Consider the following 27,697-nt stretch of genomic DNA (forward strand, 5'->3'; position numbering starts at 1 on the left):
CGTTGAAGGGTCTCGGCCCAAAAGGCGACAATACTCTTTTCCGTAGATGCTGCCTGGCCTGCTGAGTTGCTCCAGCATTTTGTGTGTGTTGCTTGGATTTCCAGCATCTGCGGATTTTCTCTTGTTTGTGATACTCCAATCATTTTACTACATAATCATATTTTTGAATGAATAAGCAGAAGAGGGAAAAAAATCAACATCCAACCGTTTATATCATTCCGATACCAACTTTCATAACTATTTTGTAAAAAAAAAGCTTGAAAGCATTTTCATTAAAAAAAAATTGCATTTGCCTGAGTTTCTTACCTGACCAGCCAGCATTTCATAAAGCAATACTCCATAGGCCCACCAGTCCACGGATTTTCCATATGGCTGATAAGCAATAATCTAAAAATAGGAAATTGATGCAATTACTGTACACCTTAAATACTTTTATAAGGATTATAAGTGTTTATAAGAAGCTGAGACCATTTTGCCATCCCAGTCCCTGCCAAAACATTAAGCAAGATACTTTCAATGAGCTTGGTTATATTTCCGAAGTGTACCTTTTCTGGTCGTGGTATCACCTGGGCCATTTATGGGCAGTGGGTGCTCCCACACACAGATGGCAGTGTTTACTATTCTCAACTCTCTTTGTTGAAGGGACACAGTATTACGAACATTAGAAAGGCTAATCCAATGGCTCCTGTTTAAAATTTGCTTTCCATCAGTACCATAAAGCACAATTGCTTTAAATTTGTTTTAATGTAAGTTACAAAAAATACTGGAACTAATCCATGAATGGCATCACTCGATCCTTACTGCAGCTTTCCATATGTAATGATAATACCTTTGGCATGCCAGTCCTAAAGTGATTAATGAGGCTAACGAGGGAACCACCATTATGTAACATACAGAATCCTAAAATTGGATTCAAACAGTGCCAGTTTTCACCATGTACGCCCGTTGCTTCCTCCTATCCATAAATGTTTTTTTTAACACTTATTCAGGATATCACTGTAGTACGCAGAGGAACTGCTGCATAAGGATTTTTAAAAAAAGACTTGACATAATCTATTTTTATAAGTAACTGCAGCAAGTTTAAAGTAATTAAATCAAATGTTAGAGAAACAGTTTCTTGAATCTGTTCCACCATTTGGTTAGATCATGCTGAAATATGTTTGCTCCATGTGCCTTCAATTCACTGGGTTTTTTTCCTCCGTGTGTGACTATAAGGTTGATTGACTGAATTACTGCCTTATGACTTATTAACAATATCTCATATTTTCAATGACTGTAGTACAGAAAGTGAAAAAGATGCAGCATCCATTTCCTTCCACATTAAAATGATGCTAGGGTACTGGGAGTGACAAGTACTTAAGAGTGTATATAAAAAAGAATTCAATTTTATCAGATAAAAACCACTGATATTTGTCAGAACCAGAATCATGGACTGTTCCAAAATCTAATGTCAGAGGGGAAGAAGCTGTGGGGAGCAGACTCCATGATGAGAAAATGGCATGACTCAGATGGTGACAGTCCTTAATGATGGATCCTACCTTCTTGAGGCACTGCCGTTTGAAGATATCTTCTGGTGGGGAGGGTTATGCCTGTGGCTGTGTATACACCCTTTGCAGCATCTTTTGACCCTGCACATTGGAGCTCCTAAATCAGGCAACCAGCCAGAATACTCACTACCATAGGTGCATAAGGTGATGAGAGGCATTGATCGTGTGGATAGTGAGAGGCTTTTTCCCGGGGCTGAAATCGCTAGCATGAGAGGACACAGTTTTAAGGTGCTTGGAAGTAGGTACAGAGGAGATGTTAGGGGTAAGTTTTTTTTATGATGAGAGTGGTGAGTGCGTGGAATGGGCTGCTGGTGACAGTGATAGAGGCGGATATGATAGGGTCTTTTAAGAGACTCCTGGATAGGTACATGGAGCTCAGAAAAATAATGGGCTATGGGTAACCCTAGGTAAGTTCTCAGGTAAGGACATGTTCGGCACAGCTTTGTGAACTGAAGGGCCTGTATTGTGCTGTAGGTTTTCTATGTTTCTATGTACATCTATAGAAAATTGTTAAGAGTTTTTGGTGACATAAGACTACTCAAATCTCGTCAAAGTCTTAATGAAGTACAGCTATTGGTGAGTCTTCGTGATGCATCAATATTCTTCATCCTCTGGGACACTGATGCCCAGGAACTTGAAGCTGCTTGTCCTTTCCACTGCTGACCCTTCAGTGAGGACTGGTGTAGGTTCTCCTAATTTGTCCTTCCTTAAGTGCACAATTCCTTGATCTTGCTGACAGCGAGTGCAAGGTTGTTGTTGTGACACCACTCAACCAGCTGATCTATGTCACTGCTGTATCCCTCAGGGCCACCTGAATGGTGTCATCGGCAAATTTGTTGATGGCGATTGAGTTGTTCCTAACCACACAGTCATGAGTGTAGAAAGAGCAGAGCAGTGGGCTAATCACACATCCTTGAGGTGCACTAGTGTTGATTGTAAGCGAGGAAGAGATGTTATTACTGATTCGCACTGACTGTGGTCTCCTGATCTCCCAACAAGAAAGTCGACAATCCAGTTGCAGAGGGAAGTACAGAAGCTGAGGTGTTGAGGCTTTTTGATTAGTACCGAGGGAAGATGGTATTAAACACCGTGCTGTAATTGATACACAGCAGCCTTGCTGTTGTCTAGGTGCTCCAGAGCCAAGTGAAGAGGCAGTGAGGCTGCATCCACTGTAGGCCAGTTGTGGTGGTAGGCAAATTGCAGTGGGTCCAGGTCCTTGCTCAGGCAGGCGTTAATCTGAGCCATGACCGACCCCTCAAAGCACTTCACAGTAGATGTGAATGCTACAGGATGGTAGTTGCTGAGTCGGTTCATTTTGCTCTTCTTGGGCACCTTTGATGCCTTTGTGAAGCATGTTGGAATCTCTGACTGCAGGAGTGAGAGGCTGAAATTATAAATCCTATCCCCAGAGCTGGCAAGATCAGCCATAATGGAGCATTGTGCTACTATTTGCTCAACAAACTCCCACTGCATATGTCAGAAGTCCAGCTACATTTACAAATCTTATGGTAGCTGTAGTCTTAAAGTGCAATTCCTGCTATGAGCAATACTATTTATAATTTGCTGAGAAACAAGAGAAAAAGTATATTTACATAAGATTTGAGTTTCTACAGGCAATATGAGCATTTTGAAAGGATGTATGAAAGTCTGGTAAAACAGAAAATGCTGTAAATATTAATTTGAGTGGCAGCATTGGGCAAGGAAGAAACATTTCTATCTAGAAATTCATCCATGGGCAATACTGCTTCACATAGAAGAGTCAGTTTGTTCTACTTTCTGAAATTCTGCTCCGAAGCAATTAAACAATTTTGTAAATGGAATACAACGTGCTGCATTGGCAAGAGATGAATTTCTAGGCATTAACACTTTGTATCAATGATCAGACTGATTTCTGATAGGCAGGTGCTTTTTTTGTGTTTTGGAGTCCACTATTAATATTACGATTGTATCATTGTTATCTGCCAAATATTGATCATTTGCATGCTGGTTTCTTACCACTTCCAACATTCTGGTTTTAGTTGAGATTCTCAACATCTCCAGTGCTATTGTTCCATGGCTGCGTATAGTTCCAGAATTTTATTTTTGTACAGTTCCTCATAAAGATCATTTGTGTTTGCGAAGCCATTTCTTACTTGCTCTATTGGTTTCTACCTTATGATAAACACTCAGAAACCACTTGATTATGTTTACCTGTTCACCTATTTGTCAATGCATTTATCTAATCAGCCAATCAAATGGCAGCAACTCAATACTAAAAAAACATGCAGACATGGTCAAGAGGTTGAGTTGCAGTTCGGACCGAGTATCTGATTGGGAAGAAATGTGATTTATGTGACTTTGACCATGGAATGATTGTTGATACCAGACGAGTGGCTTGAGTATGGCAAAAACTGCTGATCTCCTGGGATTTTCACACATAACAGGCTCTAGCGTTTTTACAGAGAATGGTGCAATAAATGGAAAAAAAATCCATTGAGTGGCAGTTCTAGTTGGCAAAAATGCCTTGTTAATGGGAGAGGTCAGAGGAGAATGGCCAGACTGGTTCAAACTGACAGAAAGGTGACAGTAACTCAAGTAACCCCATTTTACAACAGAGGTGTGCAGAAGAGCTTCTCTGAATGCACATGTTGAACCTTGAAGTGGGTGGACTACAGCAGCAAAGGAGCCCAAACATACACTTAGTGGCCACTTTATTAGGTATAGGAGGTAGATCACCCACTTCACTTCAATTTAAAATGTTTGATTTCTAAGTTTCTCAGTCCTGCTGAGGTGGCAGGGGCCTCCCTCCATTGATGCTGCTCAACTTGATCAGTATTTCCAGCTTTCATTTCATTCCCGCTCAAACTGGATTTCATTTAGGTGACAGAACGGAAGAGTAGCACCTTAATGATATGTGGATCAAAACTACAAAAGAGAAAACAGAATTAGTATTATTTAGTGGGGTAAAAGCACAAAGCTCCAGCAAGGTATGGGTACTACAGTAGTTGTTATTGCGTTGATTCCTGAAGTCAGGACTGTAGACTGAAGTTTGAAACTACCATACCTTGTGGGAGAACTGAAATTCAGTTCAGAAGTCAGTATTAACAATGGTGGCCATGAAACTAATGGATTGTTGGTTCAGTATTATCTGCCACCCTTGCCTGGCTACTCTGGCTAAATTACTCAGTTTTGGTAGTTAGGGGCAGCAAATGCCAACCGTGCTACTGGCACCCACAAAAAAAATCAGAGTTCTAAGCTCAAACTGGAAGTAAAATTTGTCTTTCACAGGATTAACTGGTGAATTGTCGAATGTTTAAATGATTAGTGTATTATCATCAACATGCTTCATTTCTGAAAATTGTCCAAGTCCTTTGTACAGCTTTCAATACTTAACAACTGTGGGATTTGGGTGAAAATAGTACAAAATGTAAGTGAAACAGGCACAAATGGATTCAATTTTACAGTATCTGTATTCTGGCAGATGCAAGTTTGTCAATTTACTAACATTTTGTGTGGCACAGTAACGTAGCGGTTAGTAATAATGCTGTACAGCACTGGCGACCGGAATTCGGGGTTCAATTCTTGCTGCTGTCTGTAAAATGTTCTTCTTGTGACTGTGTGGGGTTTCTCTTGGTGCTCTGATTTCCTTCCAAAGTCTTATGAAGAAAGCCCTTAACTCCGAGTGGAGTCATTGGGACGCCGTCGTGATGGTGTGCTTTTTTTAACAGGCTTTCTTATTTTTACAAGGCCGAGTTGCTAGCTCAACGCTCAACCTAGCACGGATGGAAAGCGTGCAAGGGAGCCGGCTGGATTTGAACTCAGGAGCCTTCGCTCCGAATTCTGGCACTGATGCCACTACACCACCAGCCAGCTCAAAAGTCTTCTGGGTTTGGGTTAATTGTGGGCATACTGTGGTGGTACTGGAAGTATGGCCACACTTGTGGGCTGCCCCTAGCATCCTTGGCCTGTGTTAGTCGTTGACGTAAATGACACATTTCCATGTATGTTTTGACGTACATGTGACAAATAAAGTTTATCTTTCATTTGTGAACCACTGTACATAAATCGAGTGTCTAATCTGCTTAAAGTAATATACCTCAAAGAGTAGCTGCAAAGCATTTTAAGGAACAATAAAGTGTCAATGGTACGACTAAAATGCAAGTTTCTTTTTTTTTTACTATACTTAACATCCTATTTTTCTAAAGACTCTGGCCTTGTTACCTCACTTAATCTTTCTAAGTCCTATTTGAACTTTACGTAGGAACCGAATTAAGCCCCTCCGGTTGGCATTTTTAAAAATTCACATCTTTCTTTTATCTGTAGTGCCACTGGTAAGAAGAAAATCGAATGTGCTGCCAGCTGCACTCCTTCATTACAAACGTGCCTTGAGATTTGCTTAATGTTTATGCTATCACGTTGCAGAATTCTATTTTCAGACTTTAGACTAAAAGATAGGTGGCAGAATGTTTGCTAGAAGATTAATCATTCTCTGCCACCTTCCTATAAATAGAGACAATGCTTCTAGTGCAAGATGTACAATCACTCACCAACTCCCTTTTTCTTTCTTTAGCACCAATCTGTTTCACTGAACAAGCTTTTTAAGATCAGATCAGAATTGGGTTGATAAAACTCCTAAAGAAATTCTGCCATTTAGTTCAGTGATTTTTTTTCCTCTCTAGGCTGTCCCTTGGGGTGGAGAAGCATTTACGTTTATTGAGGTGGCTGGTAATACAAGAAAGATTTTATGTGCTATATGAAAGACTTCTGGGAAACAATTGCTTGTGGGCAATGGAGAGCTATTTTGGTCTTTCCTTCTCATGAAGTGCTTATGAGTGAAGGCTGTGGATAAAGAATTTTGTGAGATCAGTCAGGATCAAGTGAACGTTTGGCATACATACAAGAGGTAAGAGTTGTGGGATTTGATTGAAGAAGCACCCTTGTCTATGTCAGTTTGGGGAGTGGGCTACTGAAGCTAGCCAAGTAATCCTCACTAATCAATCCAATGATTATGGTGTCATGTATGAGATCTTCATTCTTAATGGAGGGTGAGGTTAGATAGGATGGTGTCCAATCCCATCTTACACCTGATACTGAAAGTAAAACTGTCCCAAATCATTAGAGACTGCCTAGTAAGCACGTTTAAATGAAAATTATAATCTATATATATGTTCCACTGTAAGATTTAAAGACTGAGGTCCACTTTTCAAGTTGATGAATTATTTATGAAAATTACAAGGCCTAACTGTTTGGAAATGTATTTATATACTGAGTAGAGCAGCATATATTGCCCATCCTTAACTACCATGAATAGGTAATAGTGAGCTGCCTCCTTGAACTGCTACAAGTTCACCTGGTAAAGGTACTTTTCAGACTGTCATTGTGGGGAGAATTCCAGGATATACACCCAATAACAGGGAAACAGAAGTCATATATTTAAAGTTGTGATGAGTTAAAGGGAACTTGCTTATGGTGGTGTTCCTTGCAGCTGCTTTCTTGCCCATCTTAGGAGCAAATTGATATGAGTTGGAGTTCAGAAACAATTTTGTTGATTCAGTTGTACACAGTGTTGATTATACCTCACCTAAGGTAATGTTTTGGTCCCTTAATTTGTGAATGTAGAAGCATTTTCTGATATGAATGGAATGTACTATAATGAACGACTAAAAAAATGTATAGATCTGTATCCTTTGAGCTTCACCCTGTCTATGCCCCTCATGATCTTACTGTATATACTGCTATCAGGTTACCCCTCAATTTCCTGTGCTAATCAACACAACCTTTCCTTGTAACTCAGGCACCCACGTCCAAGCAACTTCTAGTAAATTTTTTCTGCGTCTTTCTCATTTAGTGATATCTTTCTTATAACAGGGTGACCAAAACTGTACACAATACTCCATAGGGCCTCACCAATATCTAGATTATAACTGCAACATAACTTCCCATCCCCTATATTTAGTGCCCTGACTAATGAAAGCCAATGTGCCAAACATTGTCTTCACCACCCTGTCTGCCTGTAATGTCACTTTCAGCAAAATAAGCACTTATACTTTCCATTTCATAACATAGAATTATATTTTTTCTGTTTCTTATTTGCACCTTTACTTAAGCTCAGAATACTTTAAGTACGTCAATAGGAATGGACTATTTAATCCCACAGGCGAATTCTGTTATTACTTATTCTTCATCTGCATCTTAATTATATTCATCTGTATCAAACCTAGAGCTTTGCATAACAGGTCTAATAGTCTGTTTTGATAAATTTAGTTGACTGTTATAGCCACTTGAATGAGTCTGAAATTTTCATTATCTTTTGCATGAAAAATTCTGTCCAAACTCAATCCTGAATGGGCTAGTTCTAATTTTAATATTATGCCCACTAGCCTTTGAAAACATTGCAGTACTCCAGACAATTTGCACTGTACATTCTTAAGGCTTGCTTTATTGAGGTTCAATGTCTGAAACTCAATACTGAATTCTACATAAGTAAGATTTCATTCAACCACTGTATCCCTTTCACCTTTTTGAATTTTAAAACCCTTGAGATAAAAACAGCATTCTGTTACCCATTTTGGTTATTTTTACCTGGCCGCAAGTTGTTGGTAATTTCAGTACAAAAATACAAAAATGTTTTGGTTCTTCCACAGTTCCCAGTCATATCATTACAAGGATAATTAATAAATTCTGTGTCAATCTAATTAAGATCTGTATTGAGCAAACATTTAGTGAAGGTGGGACGCCAATCACAGGTTCCCTGAGGTTTAGATATCATAACACCTCTCCTTGGAGCTATGGGGTATCACAGCTTTTATAAGCATTATGCTGAAACAGCTATTTTTAGTTCAGAAGCACAAGAGGCACCAGGATTTACTGAAGAAGGGAATGCTAACGAGACTTCTGACCTCAACAGCTTTCTAGACACTTCACCCTACATTTTGTGTTGAACCGCATGATGACATCCTCTACTCTGATAGGCTGCCATTCACTATCTAGGCTTTCACATGAATTAGTGTCCATCTGTTGATCCATAAATTGCCAAGGAAATTAATGCCATCGGGGTGGAGAGGTGAAAGCTTAGGGAAATTAAATGCCAACCTTATATTACTAACTATAAACCCATTAATTTTATTTCTTGACATAGGTATCAAATTCTTCCGCTTTCAAAATCGACCACTAGTGTGTTTCTCAAATTCTGCCATGTGGTTTCAAGATTGCAAAACCTTAGAAATAATGGATGGTAGAAATATATATTAGTAATCCTGCCTGTAACCTACCACAAAACAAAAAGTACCATGCTGTATAGCAGTTATCAAAGTAGCATTTCCCTTTTCACTTGTTTCTTCCTTTCCCTAAATTAATCATATTCTTTTTAGTTATTTTTACAAACGAGCATCCTAACTAAAGCAATTTAAGTCAACAATTTATTTTGGTTATCCCACCCTGCCTTTATATTTAACTGCTGAATATTTAACTTCATCCTTAAATGAAATTATTTAAGGTTGCAAGAGTATTATCTTATGGCTTCTCTGGATTATTCCAATGACATCATTGTATTTCTACCCATGAGCATATGAAATAGGAACAGGATACTTGAACCTCCAGAAGGTATACTGTGGTTCATAGTGGGACAATATTATGATCAAGATGCAACTGGTGAAACATTCAGAGATTGAAGATTTGGAAAATACTATAGCTTCAGATTCATTTGAATCACTTTATACTTGTTCAGATTCAAATTGCAATGTGCAATCACAAAGATACCATTTCCACTGTAGTTATGGGGTCCTGTGCCATATAGTGGTGCATTACTTTTCTTTTATTTATAAGGATTTCTTTATGAACTGGTGCAAATAGCCTCTGATCAAGTAACATAGTACAGTTGATTTGACAGCAGCCAATTTGTGTACAGTAATGATTTCCCCACCTAACCTAATATAGTCAAACAACACTACAGCATAGAAACAGGCCCTTTGGTCCATTTAGTCCATGCTGAGCTATTATTTTGCCTAGTCCCATCAATCTGCATCTAACCAAATTTCTCAGAAATGTTCAAATCAAACCCGCATCTAGCGCTTCTGCTCACAGCTTGTTCCACACTCTCACCCTCTAAGTGAAGAAATTCCTTCTTGTATTCCACTTAAATGTTTCACCTATCACCTTTACCCGATGACCTCTAGTTCTAGTCTCACCCAACCTCAGTGGAAAAAGCCTGTTTGCATTTACCCTCTGTAGCCTTCAAAATTTTGCTTTTTCCTACAGACCTCATAATTTTTAATATAGGATGATTTACTCAATTTATGCTTTTTATGTATCTGTTATTAAACTGTTAGAAAGCCATTGCCTGCCTGTAAGGCTCAGATACTGATGTTCCAGTACTTCTTCCAAATTAAAATTCTAAATTGAGCCAAAGATACCACATAGAGTAAGGCACGACTGCAAAGAAATTCGATTACATTTCCTGTGGAAGTCCATGAGTAATCAACGTATCATAAATAATCTTTCACACTATTTTTAACACAGCATAATATGAACTGTGGCAAATTTAGAAACATTCATTGAAAGATGATTTGAATTGAGGATAAAAGTAGGGAATATCTCCAGTGGTTGGATCTGCGTCATATAGTTCATAAAGTATTAAATCCCAGTTAGTTACACTATTTCCTAATTTTTAAGTTGATTAATTGTTCCTATCACAGGATGATTAATCAAAGTTCTGGCAATTTTGAGGTCTTGATTTAATGCACCCATAAGGGAGACACAAGTGCTTCTCATAGCTACCAGGAGTTTCACATTGAACCCTTGTAGTTCTTTATTATGTTTTATTCCAAACAAAATATGAAAATGCAAACTTTTTAATAGAATTTTACAAACGCTATAAGTTGCTAACTGTTCACATGGTAATTAACACCCATAATTTCAGAAACAAACTACATTTCATCAGTAAATCTTGCTGCTGAAACCACTATGGTATAAATAGGGTTCTAGATGTAATGGTCTCGGGGATAATAAACTTTTCAAATCATGTTCAGATCTTATTACAACAATTACAATGAGAATGTCAGCTGACATGAGGTAAATTTAGATTAGAAACTAACCAGATTCATTTATTGTGGTGATCTTCAAGTTCCATACTCTTTTTGAAACAAGTTGTCTTCAGCTACAGCAAATAATCATGAAGGCTAATGAATGATGCAATTTATTTCAAGGGATATACCGTATGAAAGTAAAGGAGGTTTGCTGTAACTTTATAGGAGACATTGCTTCAAAAAAGTCATCCCTTTTTTGAGAAGGACAGAAGTCATAAATATTTGGGAATTCTCTGTTCAGAGAGCTGCTGTGGAGATTGAGGCAAGGCAAGGATAGTTTTCAATGTGCAGTCAACTGAACTGAGATAGGTCCTCCTTACACAGTATGGGACTGGAGCCATTTGGTATACTGAGAGAAAATAAGCATGCAAACGAAGAGTTCAAGGGTGAAATTTGCTGAACAGTTATTATTAGTCTTTAAGGTAGATTCTACTGGCTATTAACACCTGTAATATCGTATATGATTGGTGATTGATTATGCAAATAAGGAATTTGAACATTCTCAAGGTTACCAATTGGTCAATTACTACATCCAATTTGTCAATTTATGTATAAAAATGGCATTTCTTTCTTCAAACATTAGTACAGTATTGGGAGATATGGTTCATTTCTCAGCAGACCTTCATTTCAATAAGTTAGGAAAAGGATGTGCATTTGCATTTCTGATGGGACTTGTGATTCATCGGGGAGAGGAATGCTGAATGCACACATGATGTGACTGCACATCTGCTTTGCTGCAGTGACTCAGGGTCAATTTAGGATACATGTCTGCGTAAATGTTGCCAATTGTACTTGAAAGTGTAGCCGAGGCCAGCTGAGGGAGGAACATCAAGGCTATCACAAGATTTGATTTGAAAGTCAACTGGCCTGTTACATTTACTGTCCATATTCGCTTGGGTGAAATTTGTAGACAAGAGTTCAAATGCATCCTATATAAATTAGCACCTTCATGAGTGAGTAGAGAAATAAAGAATGGTATTTGGAGGAGGTAAGCAGAATGCTCATTACATATCTTAAACTGTTTACTAGGATTTTTATGATATGAATTCATAATTGTAAACATGAACCACTAATAGTAATTAATGTTTCTTTAGATTAAGTTGCTCAAAGCACCATATAAAATATAGCAAAAATAAACAGATGCAATTTATTACTAATATCTACATTGAGGGAAGATGGCCCCTCATCTGTAACATTGTTTTACTTTTCAAAATAAACCATGCATATACAAAACGTTAGGAATTGTTGAAAGGGTAGTCATATCCATCGTGCCTTCATTTTGAACACAGAACAGTATAGCACAGGAACAGGCCTTTTGGCCTATGACGTCTGCACCAAATATGATGCCAGATTAAAGTAAATCCCTTTTGTCTGCACATAATCCGTATCCTTTCATTTCCTGTATGGTTTGTCTAAAGGCCTCTTAAATGCCAATACTGTATCTGTTTTAACTACTATCTGGGCAGTCTGTACCAGGTTCCTATCACTGTTGGTGTTAAAAAAAAATCTTGCCCACACATCACCTTTAAACTTTCCCCTCTCACGTTAAATACATGTCCTCCAGTATTTGACATTTCTACCCTGGGAAAAATACTGACTGTAAACCTTATCTATGCCTCTCATAATTTTATAAACTTCTACCAGGTCTCTCTCAGTCTCTGATAACCCAGAGGAAACCATTATTTATCCAATCATTCCTTTTAACTGATAGTCTCTAATCCAGGCAGCATCATGGTAATCCTCTTCTGTGACCTCCACATTCACTGACTATTGGGAGGCCTGTAGAATAATCCCATCAAAGGGATTGCCCCTCTCTTATTCCTTTGTCTACTCGTATAACGTCATTAGTTAATCCCTCCAGGACATTCTTCCTGAGTACTGCCATGATCTTCTCAGCGTAACCCTCCCCTTTCACGCCAAAGTTATTACTTTGCTTAGAGTTGCCAGTCCCGTCCCTCCATCAACCACGTTTCTGAGATTATAAATGTATCATAGCCCTACATCTGATCCATACTCTCAACACATCTATCCTACTTGTGAGACTCCTTGCATTAAAGTTACAGTTAAACCACTGGGTCTTTCATGCTCCCTCTCTTGTTTGATGATACTTAATATTCCCATCTATAAATGAGCTGATACCTGGTAACTGGCCTCACCTCTGGTGCTATGTAGTCTGGGGTCCCACAGAAAGTCCGAGTTGTTACGTTGTCGAATATGTTTTCTTTGCACATGCCAAAATCAGCAATTTTGATGTGTCCCTCTGCATCCAGCATCACATTATCCAGTTTCAAGTCCCTGCAAAGAAATCAGTTGCATTCACTTTAGATATAATTTTGAAAGTAGATTATCTGCAAATTACTGAATCTAATTGTCCCTTATGAAACAAGGAACAGCAGTTGAAGTATATATATAAAAAAAACTGCAGATGCTGGAAAACTGAAAAGACTGAAATCATACTGGAAATACATCAAATAACATCTGTTACTGATAGCTGTTAGTGAAATTGAATGCTTATCAATGTTTGCCCATTCGAAGAGATAGAGGCATTATTTAAAAAACACAAAAAGACTTTTTTAATGGGGAAAAACAGATCTAAGATATTAAATAAATTTAGGCTTGCTGAATATAAAATACACTTAAATTTTCAAACAGTCATTTGTTCCCTGACCTCCTGATTCCAGATCTAACCTGGGCTGGGCTCAGTGGGCATCAGAGATGGGAGATCTATAGAACGTGGTGCTCAACATTTTGGAAATCAATCAGTATAGGACTTGTCAATGACTTGGCATTTAATGTATGAGTGTTGTACAACAGTGTGACCTGTGACTATAAGTGCATAACTTGCTGAAAGTGGCCACACAAATAGCCAGGGTAGTGAAGAAGGCACTTACACACTGGCCTTCAGTTTAGAAGTAGGGTCTTTATGTTGCAGTTATGCAAACTGTTGGTGAGGCCACACTTGAAGTATTGTGTACAGTTATGATCACCCTGTCACAGGAAGGAAACTGTCAAGCTGAAGATGATGCCGAAGAGCTTTATGAGGATGCTGTCAGGAATAGAGGGCCTGAGTTATACAGCGAGGTTGACTTGGCTGGATCTTATGAAGTGCAGGGGAATGAGAGGTGGCCTCACGGAAGTTTATAAATTCATGAGGAGTAGGGATAAAGTGGACAGTCATAGTCTTCCCCCCCAGGAGTCTGAAACTTGAGGGCACAGATAAAAGATAAGAGACAGAGACTTAAAAGATATCTGAGAGGTAACGTCTTTGTTCAGAGGGTAACGAGCTGCCAGAGGAAATGGTTGAGAGAAGTCCGACTGCAGTATTTAAGAGGCACTCAGATAGATTTGGAGGTTTATAGGCAGATTGTGGGTAGCTGGGACTAGCACGGAGGATACTATGGTCGCATCGACCAGTTGAGCTGAAGGCTTGCTTCCTTGCTGTATTACTCTGTGATCCCAGCACAGCGAGGGTGTCAGTGAACTGAATTATAGTGGAATGCTGCAGTTTAGCCATTGTTCTGCTTGGCTAAGTTCTTACAAATAGTAAAGGAGAATATCTGGCCCATTATTTATTAAGGTTCTTTTCCACATTTTCCTCCTTCAGGCCAGTGCTTCCTGTTCTTTTTGAATGAAGGTCTCGGGATGGGAGCCACTGCAATAGACTCTACTTTATCGGACAGCAGATCCCATTAGCACCAATCTGCATCTGCTTCAGCCACCGGTGGAAAATAAATACCATGCAATTAGAAAACCATAAAATATTACTATGAATCTTTTACTCTTTATCCTGCACTGATCGCAGGACATCCAGGAAATAACAGAAATGCCATGCTTTCATTCAGACATCTGATATTTTTATTGCAATTATTTCACCAAAAAGTCAATCCACTGATGACAACAGATAAGCATTGATGACCCTAATTTTAAAAGGAATGAATTGTATTATTTGATGCCTTATTTTTTATAAATGTATGCATGTTGGAATAATGAACAGATGTATAAACATTATGAATGACATTGCTGGAAATATTCAGCAGGTCAATTAGCATATGTGAAGAGAGAAATTGCTAATGAATGAAGTCCATGATCTTCCATCAGAACTGTGTATTTAGAAAATGAACACGTTTTTAATTGTGAGGTTTGGGTGTAGAGTGGAGAATGGGAATGCCTATGTTATGAGAGTAGACTGAACAATGTAAAAGGTAACAGAGGCTGATCTATCTGAAAGAGAAGGAAATGTATGAATGAGGACAAAGGGGAAAGAAAACTCCCTGCCAGAATTGAGATACAAAACACTGCAGTGGCTACAAATTTAAAATGAAATTATATTTTGCAAATAGCCAACAGGCCTTGTCAAGAGAGGGAATAAAACTGAATTCATGTTATAGAATGATGACTTTTCGTCTGCACTGTGGAATAGAAAAGTTATCTGAAATTGTTAAATCTAGTATTAGGTTTGGTGGGCAGTATTTTGCCTTCCATTTTGTTCGGCTGTGTTGGAATAAAGGCAGAGATGTCAGAGTGGGAATGGAGTGGAGAACCAAAGAGACAAGCAATATGACATTCAGGATCACACCAGTAGTCTGAATGGAAATGATCTTTCAAAAGGAAACTACACTGTGAGCATCAAATGTCAAAATGGAACCGATGCTGTCAAGTGCCTTGTCAACTATGGGAGAAGGGGTAGCATAGTTAACAAAATGGGAAGGTGTTTTGGAAAATTCATGTGGAGAGAGTTATTATCTGAACAGGTACAGTGCAGCTGGAAAACATGAGGTAATGAAATGGAGCTCCTACAGTATTACTTACAATTTAGTACCTCATTTGGTCTCCTCTATATAGGGAGAAATTGCTCTGTAAAGGAGAATTTGAGGTTCTAGTTACCTGTCACTTTAATTCTCCATTCCGCTCTCACTTTGGCCTCTTGCACTAAAAAGCAGCAATTCATTTTCTGACTAGGCGCATTGCAACCTAACACTGACACCCATCAAAGTTGCTGTGCCAGGTAGCACTCAACACTGAAATCAACAACTTCAGAAAACCAGCCTTTCCAGTTTCTGTCAGAACCTGATGAAAGGTGATTTGACCTGTTACATCAACTCAAGTTTTCTCTTTCCACAGATGCTGTCTGACCTGGGCATTTCCCAAACTCTGTTTTATTTCAGATTTACAACTGTTCTGTATTACAGTTCCTGGCCTTTTTCTCTTTCTCCCTGTTGCCTTTATTCATTGTTTTCTGTTTATAATCCTTCAAGAAAAATCAGCTATGATTAACAAGTCTTCACCATTCTCTCTTGCCCATGATTTTTCCTGCTATTTAAAACACCTTTGATTTCTTAATGCAAATGAAAGGGCAGTGGCCTGAAGAGTTATTTCTCTCCCTGCAGATGCTACCTAGTCAATTGTTCTTTCGATCTTAGATTTATAGCATCTGCAGTTTTCTTATTATTATCATCTTCCATTCAGCATCAACTCTCTTACCTGTAAATTATTCCTTTCTGATGCAAGAAGAACAGTCCAACTGCAATCTCTGCTGCATAAAAACTAAAATGACAGAGAGCAATATTAAAGTAAGCTGCAATGGACACATGATCAAAATGGTAAATTTCAAATCTCTCAACCGACGTGATACAGTCATACCTTGCAGATTGTTTTCCTTGCAGATTGTTTTTAGATTTAAGTTATCAGTTCTATCTGGTTTTTTTTGAAACCATAATGGTATCCTCACATAACTTTCTAAATTCCACTGAATACAGCTGTAGTTATTTTTCATATCCTTCTTGGTAATTTAACCCTTGTAATTCAAGATGCATTTCTACAACGTGCATTACTTCTGTATGATTTAACTAATAACTTGCATGACTGCTAAACTTGTAGCGTTGTCTGGCAGATATAAAGGTCAGCATTTCATTAGACTTGGTTAATATTTGGTTCTCTCTGATTTTAATAGTTTATAGTTCCCTCTAATTTGAATAATTTTAAAAATTAGAGGGAATCCGATACCTGAACTCCAGGTCCCTGAACCTTCTGTTTCCTATTTTAAATAAACTAACAATTACCTGGTCCTATCTAGTATTTGACCTCCTAATAACTAACATTTAAATCTATTTGCCAACATCGAGATGTTTCATAATTTAGCTTAATATATATATTCTTTGTAATTTAACACCACTTTCTATACTAGTCAAAATGTCTCCCATTACCTCATCAGAATCCTAAATAATTAGATTTTCTAATGCATCATCTAAATCATTAGTATGGTGAAGAGATAAATTCTACAAATAAACACTTCTTGGGCTTTCAGCCAGGTAAACATATGGATTTTATCCGACGTTTTGAAGACAAACTATGCCATCTTCATCAGGGATGATGCCTGGGCATGTCTAGTCCAGTGGTATATATACCTCCGTTATCCATCCCTCCTGTTTGGTTAGTCCTCATTCAATCAGGTTTCCGCTGCCCCACCTTGCTTACAATCAAATTCCAGTTCTTACTTAGAGGAAGACCTTTATGTATCTGTTTGGGTTAGCCAGAGAAATTGGCGGTAGCAGAACACTGCATGCGCCATAGGATTGAGTCTGACAGCACAAAACTACTGTGCTACGCCAGTGGGATCTGGGACCGCCTGGTAAAGGAAGCTATTGAAGTAAAACTAGAGAAAAAGAATTTTAACAAAGACAAGGGTCTCTCTCAAAGGTTCTGAAAAGAGCTTATTCATCATATACACCAGGAAAGCACTAGATCAGGTTAAATTCTAACTCAAATTTTTCTGGGTTGCCATTAATCGCATTTGCTTATCCTTACTCCCTGGTTAAAAGGGATCAACACTTACACTGCTTGGGGTTCCTTAAACTTGCCAACTTGCTGAATGTGGTACATGAGATCACCACCATTCACATATTCCATGACAAAATAAAGACGATCCTGAAACAAAAGGAGACAGCTATGAAAGAAGGAGGAACGTGTCCTAATTGTTTTTGTTAAAACCGTAAGATATAGCAGCAGAATTAGGCCATTTGGCCCATCAAGTTTGCTCCACCATTTCATCATGGCTAATCCATTTTTCTTCTCAGCCCCAGTCTCCTCCCTTCTCCCTATATCTCTTCACGCCCTGATCAATCAAGAACCTCTGCCTTATATACACATAAAGTCTCGGGAACCACATTAAAAATGCAGGGGTTTTTTGGCAGCAGCTTTATAACAACACTTCCATAAAATGACTTCACAACTTTTAACTATTGTGAGCATGAGGAATTAGCCAGGATATCAACTGCAGTGTGTCAGTAACAAAAATTGTTTATAATAAGGATAAACATCTCAAAATAAAACTAAGGTACAGTAATGAAAACAGGAAATGTTGGAAAAATTCAGTGGGTCAGGCATCACTTGTGTTAACTTTACAGAGTGAAGATTTTTCATTGCAGATTCTCTTTCACTCTTCCTCATTATGAGAAGTAACAGCATGAAGTAGCTGGGCATATTGAGCTTGAGACTACTGGGGGTAGCATGGTGAGTCTCCAGCTTGCAGTTGGCTACTGAGACTAATGATATTAAATTATGTCCGGGCCTCACTGCCAGCTCCCAAGTGACTTTCTCTTCTGATTCTTACCAGGACCCGGATCTGGCCAATGACTAGGATGGGATTATAGCTGGCAGAAGGCACTCCAATGCAAAGATAAATTGGTTCAGGTTATCTGGATGCACTGTAGTAGGAGAGGATATGTGCACACAGCGGGGAGGAAAACATGGCATGGAGAAAATGTTGGTTTCATTGATTCTCAGATTCATAAAATTACCTCATAATTACCCACTGGCTCCTTTTAAAGGCTAAATTAGTTATGTGCTCAAAGCTTTTCAGTGTTTGCAATAATACAGTAAACTTATGGAGGGCTGTTTTTATTGTAGGAAAATGATCCATTTTAATAATTGTTTCTTTGGAATTATTCTCTTGACCCCCCCCCCCAAAAAAAACAGGAAAAAAGATCTTTTGAGATTTAAAAGAAACAGCTGAAAGTGAAACACTATTTAAAATTTACAAGGGAAGAGTAAACTGAATTTGGTCAAGAAAAAATTATTGACATCAGAGCAAACACCCCAGGTCTGTGTACCAGTAGATAATAGTGAAATGATGGATAATGGTGAGGAAACATAGATAATAAATCATTAAGTAACTGAACATAACCAATCTTGTGCCAAATTGAGTAGCCATGATGACAGAGTGGAAATATAAATCTCAGAATTCAGAGGCAGTCGATCTAATTAATTAATGAAAGTATATTTAGAAACAGCAAACATTATTTTAGAATTGATCAGTTTCAAGGATTGAAAGTAGAATAATTTGTGATTTAAAAAAATATTAATAAGTATTGATAGTACTATGAAGAGTGTTTGATGACTCTGGGCCTGTATTCACTAGAATTCTGAAGAATGAGGGGTGAGCAAATTGAAACCTATCGAATGGTGAAAAGCCTTGACAGAGTGGATGTGGAGAGGATGTTTCCTGTTATGGAAGAGTCTAGGACCAGAGGATACAACTTCAGAATAGAGGGTTGTCCTTTTAGAACAGAGATGAGGAGGAATTTCTTTAGCCAAAATACTGAAGCTGTGGAATACACACAATATGCTAGAGGAACTCAGCAGGCCAGGCAGCATCCATGGAAAAAGAGTATAGTTGACATTTTGTACCGAGACCCTTCATTGGGATGGAAGGAAAAAAGATGACCAGTCAGAGTTACAAGGTGGGGGGGGGGGAGTGGAAGGAGGAACACAAGATGATAGGTGAAATTGGGTGGGGGTAGGGTAAAATAAAGCTGGGAAGTTGATTGGTGAAAGAAATATAGGGCTGGAGAAGTGGGAATCTGAAAGGAGAGGACAGAAGGCCACGGAAGAAAGAAAAGGAGGAGGAGCGCCAGAGGGATATGATGATCAAGTAAGGAGATAAGGTGAAACAGGGAAAAGGGAATAGGAAATGGTGAAGGGGGGGGCACTACCGGAAGTACAAGAAATCAATGTTCATGGCATCAGGTTGGAAGCTACCCAGACGGAATATAAGGCTCCTCCAACCTGAGTGTTGCCTCATTGTGACAGTAGAAAAGGCCATGGACTGACATGGGAATGGGAAGTGGAATTAAAATGGGTAGGCACTGGGATATCCCGCTTTTTCTGGTGGATGGAGCATAGGTGCTTGGCAAAGTGGTCTCCCAATCTATGTCAGGTACCGATATACAGAAAGCCACACTGAGAGCACTGGATACAGTAGATGACTCCAACAGACTCACAGGTGAATTGTTGCCTCACCTGGAAGGGTTGCTTGAGGCCTGGAATGGTAGTGAGGGAGGTGGTGGAGGGGCAGGTGTAGCACTTGTTCCGCTTGCGAAGTTAAGTGTTGGAAGGGAGATTAGCGGGGAGGGATGAATGGACAGGTTGCGGAGGGAGTGATCCTTGCGGAAAGCAGAAAATGGGAGGGAGAGATGTGTTTGGTGGTGGGATCCCATTGGAGATAGTGTAAGTTACAGAGAATTATGTGCTGGATGCAGAGGCTGGGAGGGTGGTTGGTGAGGACAAGAGCAAACCTATCCCTGGTGGGAGGATGGGGTGATGACAGAAGGGTGTGAAATGGAAGCGATGCGGTTGAGGGCAGCACTGATGGTGGAGGATGGGAAGCCCCCTTTTTTTTAAAAAAGGAGAACATTTCCTTTGTTCTGGAATGAAAACCCTCATCCTGAGAGCAGATGCAGCAGAGATGGAAGAATTGAGAGAAGGGGATGGCATTTTTACAAGTAACAGGGTGGGAAGAGGTATAGTCCAGGTGGCTATGAGAGTCAGAGACATCAGTAGATAAGCTGCCTTGAGAGATAGAGAGAGATCAAGAAAGGGGAAGGAGGAAGTAAATGGTCCAGGTAAATTTGAGGGCAGGGCAGAAGTTGGAGACGAAGTTGATGAGCTCGACAAGTTCCACTTGGCCCAGGAAGCAGCACCAGTGCAGTTGTTGATGTAGTGCTGGAAAAGTTGGCGAGTGACACCAGTGTAGGCTTGGAATATAGACTGTTCCATGTAGATGACAAAAAGGCAAGCCTAGCTGGACCCATGTGAGTCCCAATGGCTACATTGTTTGAAGCAAATGGAAGGAGCCGAAGGAGAAATTATTGATAGTGAGTCTGTGGAATTTGTTGCCACAGACAGCTGTGGAGGCCAAGTCATTGGGTATATTTAAGGCAGAGGTTGATAGATTTTTGATTGTTCAGGGCATGAAGGGATATGGGGAGAAGGCAGGAGATTGGGGCTGAGAGGAAAAATGGATCAGCCATGATGGAACAGCAGAGCAGACGATGGGCCAAATGGCCCGATTCCACTCCTATATCTTATTGCCTTGTAACATGCATATGGGCTCTAGCTTGATTACACAATATGAATCCTCCAGCCTGGACAGCGTCACTTTTGCTAGTACTCTATCATATGCAACAAATCTTAGAGAGTTTATGGCATCTGGTGTGACTGCATGAAGTCAGCGCAGGCCATGGGAAAATGTGATGTGTTCCCTTGTTTGACTTCTGTTGTGCAGATACAAATTGATTTAAATTTCTATTGGTGGTGTAAAAAAAAATCTTGGTCCTTTACATCTGGGTTAGGGCTGCCAATGTGTTGGCATTGGTTCTATTGGAACAGTGATAGAGGTCTTCACAAAAAATGTTGTTACAATAATATCATTGATCTTTGCTATTAAATCAGAAACATCCATGTATCTTGATGAAGGAGGTACATCAATGAAGCCCTTTCCCATGGCATTTGTCTTAAGTTCAGCTTTATTCTTGGCACGTCTTCCATCTCGTTGTAAATCGGTTTTAACGAAGTACCAGAAGTGCAGCTGGTGAAGAGGGCAATGGGTTCAACTAAAGTCTCAGGATGTGATGTTCATCAGTGTCAGGAGCTGGGCAATGTTGTGGACTTTCACTGTTCCACAATCTGTATACTCTGCTTAGCTGCATATTCAGCATCTTTGGTGATCGTCCATCCATACTCTGTGATGCAGCATAATAAAGCTGTGGTTCTTTGAACCATGTAGACCAAAGTTCAAAGTAAATGTATGATCAAAGTATGTATATATTACCATATGCTATTCTGACATTCATTTTCTTCCAGGCATTTACAGGAAAAAGGAAATGTGATAGAATTTTACAGAAAAAGCTGTTCATATCCGGACAAAGACTGACAAACATCACTGTGCAAGAGAAGACAAATTGTGCAATTAAGAATAACACTGAGAACATGAGTTGTGAAGAATGCTTGAAAGCACAGTAGTGGTAACTGAAGTTATTCACACTGGTTCAGGAGCCTGTGGGTTGTAGATAAGTAACCTGAATGTGGTGGCACGGGACACAAGTCTCTGTACCTCCTGCTCGACAGCAGCAGTGATGGTGGGGGTCTGTGATGGATGCTGCTTTCTTTGGCAGGGCTCCCTCCCTGTAAATGCACTCAATGTTGGGGAGGGTTTATTTAACTCTCTAACTGCACTGTGCATATATCACCAATTAATGCCCTATATTTACATACTTTTCACTATTCTCATTTTGGAAGGAGGGATTCATACAGTCAAGTCATCTGCAGGACCTAAACTATTTACAGGTTCACCAAGTTACGCTGATCATCACAGGGAATTTGCATTGTTGATGCTGCGTCTGCTTCTGACTCAATTAAGTAAGCCTCATGTTATTTCTTCCATCACCTCCATTACATCAACTTCTGGATTACACTCATAATCATTTAACAATTTTCTCAGGTATACCTCTTACACTAGACTTGGGTGTAGAAATTAGATGATCAGAATAGCTTTGATTTGCTACTAAGGCTTTTAACTTGTATACTAAGGGTTAAATATTTGCCACTTTAATTAGCATTGGTGTAATGAAGGAATAGCTTCTGTTACATTATAAAAGCAATTCCTATCTGTCTTTAGTATGAGAACACCAACAGAGAGCAGAGTTTCACTTGAGATTCTCAGCACAGTGGTGCTATCAGCAACCCATTCTCTATACAAATTCACCCGTTTAGTGCTGATTCTATTAATGTCTCTTTCCTGAACACTATGAGCTAGTAGTATATAATTATTTGATAGAAAATATCTTTTCAGTCATTCTGTGCATGAACTGAAAGAATAACATACCCAATTGGATGACTAAGGCTTCCAGAATGATTAGTCTGAGTTGGACGGCTGTTTTATCCTGATCCTATTTCTCCTGGCGCACTATTACACATCATGGCACTGCTTGCATGCATTTTATCCTATTTCTGTTGTTTCTAACAATGCAGCATTTGGTAGGTCCTCAACCTAATCTTTGTGTAAGATCAAAATGGAAACAAGTAATTGCATAACTTGAAGATTCATCCTATCTAGTCATTGCTAGTATGTAGTGTATGCTCTCAATCCTTACTCTGAACACTAATAATACAGAAAATAGGAGAAACACAGAAGATGTGGAGAGCTGCTGGAACATGTGAAACTTGCTTGTCTAACTAGCATGTCTGTATGTGTCACACATTTATGTCATACATTTGCACATACCACCGCAGTTACTACTTTGGATAGATTGAGATGTGGTTTTCAATTATAGAAGCATCACTTTAATTCCTTTAGAATTTTGTTCAATGTAATGCTGGCTAAGGTGGAGGTGGCTGTCTTTGCACCTAACCCTTTGATGTCAGTATATGTCATCTTGAGCTATGTCATCTTGAGCGATGCCATGCTTGGTACATGGAGATCTCTTGCAGGATGATGGGGTGATTCTCGTCAATATATATGAAACACAGTGTTAGTGCTGAGTATTAAATTTGTGCTAACTACTGAACATTCTAAAATTGTGACTAACCGTCTTTAGCCTATGTAGCAGAAGGATTAAGCATAGGGAGCTTTATTACCAATTACCAGTAAGTAACAATATATGTTGTCAAAGGATCACTGAATTGAACAGAATGTTTTTAATTGGTTGTTTTGTGAAAGAGCTATGCCTCCTGAATTTCTGCTCAGAGACCAATTTTCGAAAACTGGTAGTTCAGCCATGTGTAAATAAAGAACTGTCATTTGATCTTTGCAGACAAAAACATGGCTGTCTTTAAGTAGCCAATACATAAGGACTACAAAACTGATTGATTTTTTAGCTTCTCTAACTTTGTAAAACTATGACAGATGATTTGGGGAAAAGCAGTGCTGTCCAGATGCAGACCAGGACTGTACGGAGGCCCCAGCTTGCTATTATTTCCCTTTGTTCGATGGAAGGTGGTGCAAGATTAAAGATTAGCTGTCTTTGTCATATGCACCTTGAAACATACCGTGAAATGTGTTGTTTGATTCAGTGACCAGCATAGTCTGAGGATGTGTGGGGGGCAGCCCACAAGTTACTAACTCTAATTTGTACATCTTTGGAATGTGGGAGGAGACTGGAGCACTCGGAGGAAATTGGAGTCACGGGGACAGTGTCCAAACTCTTTACAGACGGTGGTGGGGATTGAACCCTGATCTTCGGATCGCCGGTGCTGTAAAGTATTACGTACACTAACCACCACTGTGCTGTGGGAGTGATCTGGCTGTGACATCTGTCACTCTATTGATCACTTGGGTTAGTGCAAGAGTGCATTCCAAAACACCTGTAGATGAGAACTCCACTCTGAGACTGCAGTGGGGTCTGCAAGGTTTCCAAAGGCATATCCTACTTCCTTTCAATTTTACCATTAATAAATAGAAGTTCTGAACCCTTGCAGTCCCTGATTCCAAGTCAGTATTTTGTTGATGTGTTGTTAATGCAAATGGGTGTGGTATTGATGTGAATTTGTGTTGAAGCTGTGATTTCTGAGAGAGTATAACTGCCTAAGAAAAAGGACAGCCCAAAGCCGAGGGGTAAAGAGCTACTTTGTTCTCTTATGAGGAATCATGGGCAGCCTGTGTCTCTTGTAATTAACCTGATTCTAGTGGCATCAGAAAGAAATGTTCCAGATTTTTTAAAGCTGGCTACCATACTTCAATTATTTGTTTTTGATCCTGTGAGACACGGCATAAGCAGAAAGTAGGAAGATAATGCACCATCAATCAAATATGGTATGTTGTATACATCCAAATACTTGGAGGCAAGCACTTTATAGATACCAGTAATCTTATATATTTCCAGATTTCCCCCCCTTTTACTTCAATTATTCATGTCACTTTATAGAAAAAGCCAATGATTTCTCAATATCTATTTTCATTTAATACCTCCTAATATAATCTGGACATCCCATAATGTGTTGGGTTCTATCTGGCACTTTTCAGTTTGAATTAGTTACTCACAAATTAAGGCAAGTAAAATAATAATGCTGTAGTAAATATTTGTGACATATATGTAAAGGGCTGAGAAAGAACAAGAGGAACCACAGAGATGAGTAACTTAGAGTCAAATGATGTATAGAAATAAAAATACAGGGTAAGAACAGAATAAGAGAAAAAGTAGAAATTGTACAATATTGATTTATTTTCTAGGAACTGGCTATCTGCAGGAATAAGAATGAATTATTTAAATTGAACCACTTTTGAGTCGACTGCTATTACATTTGCAATAATCCTGTTGTTAAAATATACTTGCACTACCTTTTGATGCTAACTTTTTGCAGTATTTGAAATAGAAATCCCACAAGTTCGGTGAGAGCAAAGTACCAATTACTGGGTAGCAATGCAAAAGATGCAAATCAACTAGCAGGTTGGGGAGATTTACAACACATGGTGTATCTCTTAATCCCCAGGACTAGATGATCAAATCTTTTCTGCAATATCCTGTGATTCATCTCAATGCTGTCTTTTTGGACAACTAGGTTGAGACGTCATATAGCTCCTACCTCTAATCTATTAAACATGAATGTGTAAAAAAACAAATTGCTTTACAATATATCCCATTATTAAAATGAATCAATCCATTGTTAGTAAATGGTATTATGGTGAATTTTACCATCGGCCTTCTCCTATTAAGGCAGTCCCTGTGGGCTGAGGATAACTAGCTGTTAATTATAAACTGGTGAAACCACAGATTTTTCCACTGTAGGCCCTTGACAGGCTATGCCACTGGTTTATTTGAGGGATGGGTATCGATGGGGTAAATGCAAGCAGGCTTTTCCCACTGAGGCTGGGAGGTCTACAATCAGGAGTCATTGGTTAAGGGTGAAAGGTGAAAAGTTTACTGGGAAACTTCCTCACTCAGAGGGTTGTGAGAGTGTGGAATGACCTGCCAGCACAAGTGGTGCATGTGAGGTAGATTTCAACACTTAAGAGAAGTTTGAATAGTAGGGGTATGGATGACTGTAGTCCCAGTGCAGGTCAATGGGAGTAAGCAGATTAAGTGGTTTCAGCATGGACTAGATGGGCTGAGGGGTCTGCTTCTGTGCTATGTTTCTCTACGACTCTGTGGCTCACTCCTCCTCCTGTTTACTCAGGGCTTTGTTATCTTCTCCTCGAACAGAAACTAGGCCAACCTGATGATTTGACTCTGTACCTACATGTGAGAGCTTGCTGAATATAAACTGGAATTCACCCACAAAATGGCAACTACAGCATCATTTATTAATTGAGATATTTCCAACCTGCACTGGCTGATGTACAAGTCGAGTTATTTCTCTCTGTTTTATTGTTCTAGCAATATATTTACCTTTCCCTTTAATGTGCAAAAGCAGAAATCTACTGTTGCAGAAGCCAACAATAATCATTTTCATACCCCAGGTGAAAAATAACACAATTAACATAACAGATTATATGATAACATTATAAGATATGAACCCATGGTGTAAAGTAAGCTGACACCCACCACTTGCATAGGAGAATGTCATTCTACGACTATCACACAGCAAACAAGATACCTTATTATAACCAAAAAGATTCATTGCCTCTAGCACAAGTCAGGGGACTGCCTTAAAATCAATATGTTAGAGTTGCTATGGAGATAGTACAGCTTACACTGGCACCCAGAATGGATCATTTACAAGAACAATACCCTAAAACTGAATATTGAATTTATCCAGTGATCAGCACAGCTATATAGTAACCTTACATTTATGCAGCTCAATAAATATCTCAAGATACTGCACAGGAGTACTATAAAACTTGTACTAATATGGACAGTCAAAGGCCTGACCAGAAGCCAATTCTGAGGCGCACACAAAAAGAGAAGATGGAGGCAGAAGGTTTGAGATTTTGCTGTAGAAAGCATGTTTGCTGATGTTGGGGTAGCGGAAATTGGGGATCCTAAGGAGTTGTAGAACCAAAAAGGTTAAGGCTTCTGCTTAAATGGTTGATGAGGGTAGCCCCAGAAGAGCTGCCAGTGGTACTTGTGGCTAAGACAGACTGTGCAGAGGGAGAATAATAATAGCCAATGGGGATCCAATATACCATGGGGAGGACATGATTAAAGTAGCTATAGTTCATGCATTCTCAGTGTGATTTGAAGTGATTGCCCAAACCCTGACATTGAGATGGACAGCACTTAGCCATGTTGGAAAAATGCTTACACATGAGTGTAAATGGTATCATTTTTATTAAGATTTCAACAACGATTAGCTTGGCACAAAAATTACTGTACTTGCTTTGGATAGTTGTAGTCTTAGTGACTGTTAGAAAATAGGGAATTGTAGTCAGAGGGTATGAAGTACAGTAATTATTAATATAAGCAAGAACTAGCTTACCACTTCCAAATGTGATGGACATGCAGTAATAGGTCTCAAAATTATATGGTTGGCAGCACAAACAAATGCTTGTTGATGTCAGGAGCAGTAGGAGGAAATTGAAAAGATGTGCTTTGGAGACTGACAAGTCGGTGCTTGATCTCTCCACAAATACCTGCATAAAGGTACTGTATCTGTTAAACATTGGGACAAAGCAAAGGAAATTATTCCAATATGCACTGGCCAAATGTAAAGACAGTGGTGCTAGGTTAATTTGATCATATTGAAACCCCAGCCATGACTACGTTGAGAGGGAAATGCATTCATCCAGAGAAACTATGAATGAAGTTATAAGCATTAGAACCATGCATCAGAAGTGAGACATCTTGGGCTTTGCACATATTTTGCTCCGTGTTTCCA

At 39.1% G+C, this 27,697-nt stretch overlaps 1 protein-coding gene across 2 annotated transcripts in view; it reads right to left on the minus strand.

The window, feature by feature from the left end:
* LOC140187369 (protein kinase C alpha type) overlaps nt 1–27,697 on the minus strand; it is a 314,906-nt gene that overhangs the window by 19,219 nt on the left and 267,990 nt on the right. For both annotated transcript variants that reach the window (XM_072242638.1, XM_072242640.1), the window contains exons 11-14: nt 17,442–17,533; nt 16,091–16,153; nt 12,766–12,904; nt 307–387 (exon numbers count right to left, since the gene is read on the minus strand). In XM_072242638.1, coding sequence (XP_072098739.1) covers nt 307–387; nt 12,766–12,904; nt 16,091–16,153; nt 17,442–17,533 — 375 coding nt within the window. The remainder of the gene's footprint in view (nt 1–306; nt 388–12,765; nt 12,905–16,090; nt 16,154–17,441; nt 17,534–27,697) is intronic.

This window comes from Mobula birostris, chromosome 24 (genome assembly GCF_030028105.1).
Source record: "Mobula birostris isolate sMobBir1 chromosome 24, sMobBir1.hap1, whole genome shotgun sequence".
Classification (NCBI taxonomy): Eukaryota; Metazoa; Chordata; class Chondrichthyes; order Myliobatiformes; family Myliobatidae; genus Mobula; species Mobula birostris.